We start from the raw sequence: 10,325 nt of genomic DNA on the forward strand, positions 1-10,325 counted from the left end.
AGGAAAGGGGGAAGGAACAGGAAAGGGGGAAGGAAAAAATGGGAAAAATTGAGCCAGGAGGAAAAAAAAAGCAGGAACTTAGGCAGAAGAAGTGTTTAAATTGCTGATTAAAGTGTTGAAACAGCACAAAATGTATTGTATTCAATTAAACTACCCTCATTTTGAAACTGGTTTGATTACAGAGTGCAATGAGCAATTTAGATTGTTTTAACTGAAACGATTTTTCCTCTCAGACCTGTTTCTGTTGCTGATTTACATACTGTTCTTTGCTTGTGCAGCAAAGTTGGGTCAGCTTCACATTCTGCAGTAGCAGTGCTGCATGGCTTATATCAGCTACACAAACTGTGTATTAAATGAAGACTAAAAAGAGCAACTAAAACTATAATGGAAAATAAATGTCGGAAAAATGGCAGATAGACCACATTTTACACTGAAAGTTTACATGAAAAAATTCAAGAACTAAACCATGTCGTTACACTGAACATGTACCTTTAAGTTTAAAGGCTAGAGCTGGGTGAAATAAACATGATGACCCTTGCTAAATAATCTGTTTTACATGTGAGGGAACTGAACAGCCCTACAAAGGCTGGAGAAAGAAATATAAATGTTTCTGAGCACAGCTTACTCCGATATTGGGCAGTGCGATTATTCCAGATTTTATCAAGGTTTTCCTTCTGGCATCTGTCAGGCATAGTAACCAACTGTGGAATCTGCTCCCTGTTTTCCAGTCTGATTGGCTAGGCAGTTTCCAGCACTCATATGCCATAGATATGTTACTGGCCACTAACACAAACACTTGGTACAACATCAGAAACAGATTTACAAACTATTTATTAATGTTAAATTTGTCAAATTAATGGGGAATAGAACTGTTTCCAAAGGGCATATTTGCAGTGTGGGGGAATCAAAAGTGGTACTTACAAAATGGCATAAAAATAGGAGATATTAAGGAAAAAAAAAGTAATCCAGGGCAGCTTTAAAACAGCAACTGTTGTATTGATAAAACAGAGCATACCACAATTTCAGAAAGATTCACTAAGAATAAGCACCTCAGAAAAAACATACAAGATAAACTGGTGCCACCAGTAAAATGCAGCAAGCTCTTCTGGTCAGGCTGGAGGAGAAAACTTTTGGTAGAGGTAGAGAAGGCTACTATTTCAACCCAAGAAAATACTCTCCAGAACCCTCTTCTTTTACTCACAAAATATACAACAGGAAGCATCCTACAGACACCAATATTCCCTCTTTTGTGCTGAAGGCGTGCATTTGCCATTCCTACCAAAATAAATTTTATGGCCAAATTTGCAGCCTGCAACTGATGAAAATAAAAGTATGTTATCAGTGCAATTCTTTCTACCTTTTCTGTTTGTGTGCTCGCAAGAAATAACTTCTTCCTACATTTTTTCCCAACAGAACACTGTCCGTAGGTGAAGTGCAGATGTTTACACATCTGCAAGGTGTTTACAAACTTTACAAGACTTCCAAACTGCTTAAGCAGTTTGCCTTTGGAAAAAATATTTTATCAACCTAAGAAACACAGTGGAACATTCAGAAAAGCAACATTCTCTTTCAAAATAAGGCAAGTCATGAAATCACAAAAACACACCACCATTGGAGACTATATCATGTGCCTGGAAACTGGCATGAGAAAGTGAAATGAATAAGGGAGCCAAAATTTCTGACCTTAAGTCTTCAAAAGTGATACTGAAAAGCTAGTTAGAACAGATAAAAATTATATTAGAAATGAAAATTTATATACCAGAAGAACTGAGTTAAAGCCTGAGCAACCCAGTGCTGTGCTACTGTCTGCAAGTATAATAGTATATACTAACTGAACTTTATAAAATCCAAACACTCCTCAGAAATTAAAAGCAGTAGCTGGGTTTCCACCCTTTTAAGAAGTTACAATAATTAGAAATACAATCCCCACAGCAACATGTTTTGGAATTGTAATTTTTTTCCACCTGGGAGTCTTTTATTCACTAGAGGACAAGAACAAGGAGTTTTCATCTTTGCAAAACTGTTCCTTAAAACCACTGACTTGTAGCTCTTTTGGAAATATTTTTGCATTAACTTGGGCACTTATGCCAGTAACTGGAAAAGGAGACAAGGCTGCTCACATTTAAAACAGTGGAAAAAATGTTGCTTTGTTTCTTCCAAGGAGCGCTTCTATTATAATTAAGGCTCTAGTAACATTTCCTTCAGGAAATGTCTCTCACACACATGGCCAGCTGCTGGCCCTGCTCCTCCTGGTCTGAGTCCCACGAGACATCCAAGTATGTGCCTCATTCTGATCAAGCAGGCAGTCCCACTAGAGTGCACAGAATTATTAACATGTTTAATTATTGGCAGTCACTTTGGTGCCCTTCTGAATCAGGCCCTTTCATACTATTTTGAACTATCCTATTATTCTATTTTTTTAATAGAATAAAATCTAGGAAGCAAAAAGGAAGAAAGAAACCCCAAATTTACAAATGTACAGAAAGTTTTCATAATGCACCTTACTTAGGCAAGTCTAATTTGAATTCTTCTATATGGTTGGAGTATTGCCCTTGCTGGTTCCACAAACCACCATCCCTCATGCAGACTCATAAATAAGCTATATTTTAACAACAACACAAAGACTCTTGCTCTGGCTTTTGAAAGTAAAAGCTTGTTTATTAGAAAGCAGAGATGATTTTTCCAGCTGACAATGGATTTCTTCAAAGATGCCAACGGTATCTGAATCAAACGCAGCCAGGAGGCAGCAATTTCAGAAGAGCTAGGTCTGAAATTTATTACTCCCTTTTCCATCAATTTCCAGCAGTCCCTCAAATGCACAGTTTTTACAACTACAAAAATACATGTTCTTTGTAAACAGGAACAATGACTGGCAGCCCCAAAGGAAGAAAAAGACTCTCTAATCTCTCCTCAGGCAGAATAAACAAAGTTCTTCATCTCTGAAAGCTCTCAGTAAGATACTAATGGATGAATGGAACAATCTCAGTCTGAAAAAAAATCCCAACAAACAAATCAGCCCCCCCCAAATCTTTCTAAACCAGATAAATGTTGCTCTTCCCTGTTTGGTGTCTCTTGGTATACTTCAGCAATGCAGACAAAATATCCTGACAAACCAAACTTGCACTGGTAGTTCTGTGACCAGCCAACAACACTTTGAAGGAAAAAGAGAAATCTGAAATGAACCAGCAGAACACTGCAAGGAATAACTAATAAAATGCACCCCTAGTTTAAAGGACATTTTGATGGTACCTCAGTAAAAAGTGTCACACCCCCCTTGAAAGGTCACATTTATTCACAAAAGAACAATTGCACAGCCACAGAAGCCACCTATTTCTGAAAGAATCCACAGTGTAGACTTACAGTGTAAAAGCTGTGTCTTCTTCCAAATGGACTAAATTAGTAATTTTACTAATACATGTATTAGTAAAAAAAAAAAATAAAAAAAATTTGAGACTCCTATTAGAACAGTGAAAATGCAATTGGGTTTTGTCACCCTGGGGATTTAGATTGCCCCAGGACAAACACCGTGGTAACTAATAACCAATTGTGTATTATTGAGAATAGCAAATAGTCCAATACAGCATAATGACTGGCTTTGATGGAAATAAATGGGAAGAGCACTGAAGCCATTCAAAGCAGCCCCAACTCAAGAACACACTCAGGCAGCAGGCAAGCACAGGGTGGGAGACACTTTCCATTTGGATACTTTTTATATAAAAGCCAAATGAACTCTTAAGGTTCACTTTGTGCTTTTTGCTGCCACAAAACTTGAAACTAACCTGCACAGCTTATTTTTTTCCACAAGGAAGCCTCCAGCGAGTCTCATGTACATCAGAGCTACAAATGGCTGTAAGGGCAAGTTATTAACCTAAGCTTTTTGTCAAATGAGGTTCTCAGAAGAGCCAAGGACACTGATTAACAAACTATGTAACTCCCCCCATCCCCTTCCTCCCATTTTAAACCAGGCTCACTGTAGGTTTGGGTTTTGGTTCCTGCAGTTTTTACAGGTAAATCTGAATGGAGTCTGGAGCAAGAGAGCAGCTCTGATCAGGGGGGGAGGAAAGCTGGCAGCTTCCAGCCACCCACCACTGCCTAATTCGTGGGAGCAGATGGAGAATGACTTTTGGATGGACAGAGGCTCATTTCTGCATGCTTTTAAAACTTGGGAAACCACCATGGCATTCAGCAGAGGCACCAAGTGCGATGCATGTCTCTGGAGGTCAGCGCAGGCACACAGTCTATGTGATACACTGCTCTCCCTCCAGCCCCCTTTACTTTGAAGTCCTCTACTTTTCTGAAACCCATGAGTAAGTAAAACACCTCCATATAAAAGTTTATTCCTACATACATACATACATGTCGAACTTGGTCTGGTTCCAACACCACCCATAAGCCGTGCCGGTGCACACATTTCTCCCAGCCCTGGACAAAAGCTGCACTCCACACCTTGACAGCAAACACCCAGGGCAGCCCTGTGTCCCCTCCCCGCACTCGGGCTTTGTGCAGGGATCCATTCTGTGCACGGCCCAGCTCGCTAAACAAACACGAGGAGCAAACCTGCGGCGCTCATCCCAGCCCTGGGTAATGTATGCAATTACGCTAATTTGCGAAGAAGGCTGCCAGTGGAAACCAAATACGAGAACGTCAGCATTCCTGACTAGCGTGCCACGCTGCAGCCCGGCACAACAAGGAAAAGCTCCTTAACATTCCAAATGGGGCTTGGGATGGCCAGGGCTCTGGCTTGCCTCCGCTCCAGGAGGGAATCCCTGCAGCGAGCCCCGTGAGGAGCTCAACAGCGAGGCCAAGGGGCCAGAGCCTTCTCCTGTGTGCCTGGGCTATCCCAGCTTCCGAATGAATACAAGGCTCTTGGCTGCAGGAAATGAAACTGTGGCTGGGATGGAGATTAGACTGCAGCCCCAAGTGGAGTAGGTCTACCGTGAGTGCTACCTACAGACAGGCCATTTAGCGCACAAACCTCTGAAGTGGCATCGCTCTCCTCCTTACCAAGGTGACCGCTAGGCTTTTTTGTTTATCCCAAACCACAGTGTTGGGAGCTGGCAAGGCGTCATCCGATGAAACCTGTCCTATTGCCCCTCCAGGTCCTCAGCCAGATCCAAACCTTCACCCTCTCCCGTATCTTAACCACTCCCGCCAGACAAAACACCCAGGCTATTCCAGCAATTGTAAAGATGTCCTTGATTCAGCAGCCTTGCTCCCAGTTTCTTTTTTTCCACTCAATAAAAAAGTAACATTTTCTGCTCATAAAAGACCAGTGGATCCTTGGTGGTGTACTGGCGTGTCAAACGCTTACAGTAAAACAAAACCCCCAAAGTTAAAAATCCTCATGGTGCATTTACAAGATTAAGATGGTCAGTGTAAGAGAGCAAGATGTTCTTCTGTTTTCCATGATCCCTGAGACTGTGCAATGCAAGATGCTAAAGCTTTTCACTGAAAGAACTACTGCGATAGCCACTGTCTTATCTGATTAAATTTCACTTACTGTCTGTCAGTTTAAAACACAAACCTATGCCCTATCAAGCATGACTCAGATTAAAACCAACATGTTAAAAGCAAAAAATAAATACTACACCCGAGGAAGCAAAGCCTAAGCAGTTAACACCTTTTCTCCATAAAAATATGCTCATTAACTTTGGCCGACAATGAGTCTACCTGAGAAACTGCAGAAAACTTATCTGTGCTTCTTTCCTACTTACAGACAGAAATCAGCCACCATAGGAAAAAAAAAAAGAAAAAAAAAGAAAGAAAAAAAAAAGAAAAAAGAAAAGAAAAAAAGAAAAAAAAAAAAGAAAAAAAAAGAAAAAAAAAAAGGAAGAGGAAGAAGAGGAACAAATACACAAGAAGTTTCCAAACCTTTTCATCTCGTAGTCTCCTTGCACTAAAAAAAAATTATTAATAGCCAAGTTTCCATAAACCACAAATTTTGCATTGAGACTTAAACACATCAGTAATATTTATGTTGCATTAACGCCTGATTTACACCAGTCCAAAAGAAAACTTTCAGCGTGAAAACTGGGAAGGAAAAACAAACAAACAAAATCCTCGGAGACCTCAGCGCCCTGCCCTGCTTTCAGTCGCCGACCCGGGCCACACGATTCTGAGCGCGGCGGAGGAGCAGCCCCGGGGTGCGCTATTCCCAGCAGCTTCCACAGGGGCTCCGCCGAGCCCGGCGGGGCCGGGGGTGCTCGGTGCACCTCCAGAGACCCCCGAATGCCCCCAGCCCCGGCGCCCAGCGACAGCCGTGCCCGCACCGCAGCGCTGCCCGAGGCCAGCCCGCCCTCCCCACCCTCCCCAGCCGCTGTCAGCCGCGCTCCCCGCCCGCTCCGGAGCTCCCCCGGACACGCCGCCGCCGCCGTCCCCGGAGCCGCCCCGGGGCCCCGGACTCGCGGGCTCCCTGCCGTGAACGCTCGCTTCTTCCCGCTGCCCCGCCACCCTCCGCTGTGGCCCTCGGGCCGGGCCCCGCTCAGCCCGGTGCCCCCCGGTGCCCCCGGGTTTCCCTGAGGTGCCCCGGCCGCGCAGGTGGCACCGCGCCGCCCCCGTGCCCCGCGTACCTGTTCGCCGCCCCCTCGCCGGGTGGGCTCCTGGAGAAGAAGCGAGAGAAAGTGCTGTGCCAGGAGGGGCCGGCCCGCCGCCGGCTGCCCCCGCCAGACATCCCCGGGAAGCCGACGGGACGGGAGACGCCGCCAGCAGCCGCCCGGCACCGAGTCCCCGCGGCGGCGGCAGGCGGGAGGGAGGGAGGCGGCGAACGCGTCCCTCCGCCCCGGGGAGGAGCCGCCGCTCCGCGCCCCCGCCCCTGCCCCGTGTGGGGCGGGCCGGGAGCGCCGCGCTCGGGGGCGGCTGTGGCTGTGACAGCGGCAGGAGGAGGACATGAGGGAGCCCCATCCGTGCCCCGGCAGGCGGGGAGGGCCCGGGGCCGCGGGAGGGAAGCGATGGCCGCGGAGGGGGAAGGAAGAACCGCCGCACACTGCCCGCCGCACCCGGCCGGGAGGGTGGCGCCTTGTGTTTGGTTCGTGGTTTGGTGCCTTTTTTTTTTTTTTTTGTTAATGGGCGATAATTAGTGGGAACAAAGAGAAAAGATCAGAGGTAAAAAACAAACAAACAAACAAAAAATAAACCTCTGAAGAAAAAGGTTAGGGAGCTTTGAGAATCCACGGTCCTGACTGACTGCAAACGCCAGCGCTAGCCTACTGCTTTGTAAGGGGCCAGCTTTGAGATCCTGCACTCGTTTGTCCATGCAAAGTCAGGAACATCTGTGCCTGCTGCCCAGCGCTGTAAACATTGGCATCGAACAAAGGTACACGGCAGCAGCTGCTGGGGATTCACCTCTCTGTCGCTTCAGGTTAAGTTCAGACCACGCTTGCTGACGAAAGCTGGCTTGGAAGAAAGGGGTTCTCATGCCTTTTTAAAAGTTTACTTCCTAGAAAGGAGTTTGGTTTAGTTTTTTATTTACTTTTGGGACTTTTAATAATGAACGCTTCATTTTTCTCCCTCCGAGATTTGTGGCCACACTTAACATCAAACTATACCTACCGATGACCTTGCCACTCCGAAAGCACAGTGACAAATACTATCCTCATTTTATAGATTGAGATGATGCACAAAACCTTAATGATTCACCGAGTGTGTTACTGGTAAAATAGACCAACCTTGACACAAAGATTTTAAATTTAGAGCCACACTTCCTCACCTTTGTGAGCATTTCTGCTGTTCTTTGTGACTGCCTCCACCTTACACCTTAATATCAGCTCCTTGTTGCTTTGTACCATCTCGTAGAACTGTGGAATGGTTGAAGGTAGAAGGGACTTTAGGCAGTCACCTGGTCCAATCCCCTGCTCAACCAGGACCACCTGGAGCAGATTGTCCAGGACTGTGTCCTTATGGCTTTGGAGTATCTCCAAGGTTTCTGGGTAACCTGTGCAAGTGATCACCTCTCTTCTGTAGGTTTTTTTCTAGTTCACCTTGATCTATACCTACACCTCTTAACCACTGTGTCATTGTGACAGGCAGATATGAAGCTGGTACTCTAGCCCATCTGCAGAACAGCAGCAATAAAACAGCCTGAAAAAAAACTTACTGTGTGCTTTTCTGTCCTCTTTTTCCTACCTCATCTTTGAACAAATCTTTAAGAAATGTGCAAACAGCTCTGCTTTGTATAGTCCAAGATTTATATAGCTTTGATGTGGGATTTAAAACCACAGACACAGCTGGATATTGGATGTGCACTTCAATTTTTAACCACTCAGAATTGGGACTAGCTGGTTGGATCACAGGTTACAAAAAGTAACCAGTCACAAACCGAATTCAGGAACCAGTCGCAAACCGAATTCAGGAACCAGCGCTTAGTACACAAGGTCCTGTCCAGTTTTCAGTGTCCAGACAAGGAGCAGACAATTCTCTCAGTGATGGAGATGCCCCAAGCTTTGCACAAAGGCATGAAATGTTTAATTCCAGAACAGTATAGAGGAAAACAAGAAAGCACACTTTTAGAGTACCTACACATAGTCACCAATTCTCACAGAAATGCCAATGGGGGTTAAAACAGCAAAACGTAACAGCAGCTCACAGTGGAACATTATAGAGGAGACACTCCTTCTGACATTCAAAACAGAAGTAATTAGGCTCCAAAATCAAATTAGAAAAGTGGCTATTTATTAGGACTGCACAAACAAGCTGCAGGGAGGCTTAGGCTCTCCGTGACTGTTTATTACTTTTAATTCTTCTTTGCCACATACATCTCACAGCTTCCCAACCTATTGCGTAAGATCTAATCCCTATAGCAAACCTGAATATAATAATTAGCATTTATAAAGCATCCGGTGTCTTCAAAGGATTTAAGCATTAATTAATCCTCGTAATCACCTCAGGATGTAGTTAAGTATAATATGGTGAGTGGTTTGCACACAGAGACAGTCAGAATACCTTGCTGCATCCAAAGGCTGTCCACATGTGCCCAGAGGGGCACCACAGGGCAGCACGAAGCATTACCAGGGCTCTGCTTGTCCAAGAACAAAGAGCCAACCTAATCAGAAATGCTAATCCCTAACAGTAACATTTTGTGCTCAAATCTGTTCCTCCTTTCTTCACTGCATCTAAAAGCAGAAAACACAGGAATGTATCACATGACAGTTCTACTGCAGGCAAATAATGAAAATATTAAAACTAACTAACATACTAAAACTGTATCAATATAAAAGATGAACATGGGACAGGTTAGAGAATCCCTTTTTGATTTTTTTGTACCCTGGAGAAATTGAGTATCCCGTGACCTAAGTTTTGACACACTTAAAATAATAAATGGGGAACTCAAATTTAGCCACCTACACCTCCAGCAAGGGGAGGAGAGGGAAGCTTTTAGGCAAAGCTGCAGTATCTGCCATGTGGCAGGTGGCCTCACACATTAGCACAGCTGCCAGCATTAACAGCAGCACCAACACGTGCAAGCCAAAACAGATGGGGCAAACAGGTTCCTTTCTGCCTCAGATTAAAGTGCTCACATGTGGCCCACATGAGGTAACACGGCAACACCAAAGGCAGGGAGAAACCATTAAAACACAGTTGCAGAGGGATAGAGTTGCACAGAAGAGGAAAATGTCAAGCAGGGGCTCCCAATACATTTTTTTCATAATTCATCCTGCCCAGAGTGTCACTTGAATGTCGAGTAAGGGTGGGGAGGGTGTGCTGTGCCTCTTCCACATCCACTTAATTTTTCTACTGCAATTCTGATTATAATGCTTGTGCAGCAGGGAAACCTCCCCCTTCTCCTCGCTGCTCTGGAGTGAGCAGATGGTGAAATTTTAATTGTGCTTTTTGTATTTCCTCCTTTTTATGGGTCCTTAAAATCTTGAGTCAAATCTTCTGTTTTGTTTGGATGATGGAAAGAAAATTTTGATGGAAAGCAAATTTCCATCATGCTGCTTTAGGAGGAGCCCTCCATTCACACCCTTCTTTTAAAACTTTCCTGATATGTTAAAGTAATAACCAGGGGAGAAATGTAGTCCAAAAACCTCCAAATGAAACATTTTGCCTGCAAGCACATTTCCTGCAACTATTAAATGAAAAGAGCATCCTCAAACTGTTTCCATTGTTGGAGCACTACAATAAGAAGCACACTTATGTTTTGAGGTGCAACTCTGCTATGCAAAAGCAAAGTTCAGTTTTCCATTTCATACACATTAATGCATTTATCTATCAAAATATTTTATATAGCTCTGCTACTTTTTAATAAGCACTCCCATTTTCCAGGATCTTACAGAACATGTCTGCAGGTAGATGTGGCATAAATAGCAACAGTATTTTAATAATGAACA

At 44.3% G+C, this 10,325-nt stretch overlaps 1 protein-coding gene across 1 annotated transcript in view; it reads right to left on the minus strand.

Moving 5' to 3' along the window:
• CRYBG3 (crystallin beta-gamma domain containing 3) overlaps positions 1-6,738 on the minus strand; it is an 81,935-nt gene extending 75,197 nt beyond the window's left edge. Inside the window, exon 1 of the mRNA XM_015620380.2 lies at positions 6,570-6,738. Within this exon, the coding sequence (XP_015475866.1) occupies positions 6,570-6,670 (101 nt within the window). The 5' untranslated portion in view covers positions 6,671-6,738. The remainder of the gene's footprint in view (positions 1-6,569) is intronic.
• Between the last annotated feature and the right edge of the window lie 3,587 nt (positions 6,739-10,325).

Source organism: Parus major, chromosome 1, assembly GCF_001522545.3.
Source record: "Parus major isolate Abel chromosome 1, Parus_major1.1, whole genome shotgun sequence".
In the NCBI taxonomy this organism is placed as follows: Eukaryota; Metazoa; Chordata; class Aves; order Passeriformes; family Paridae; genus Parus; species Parus major.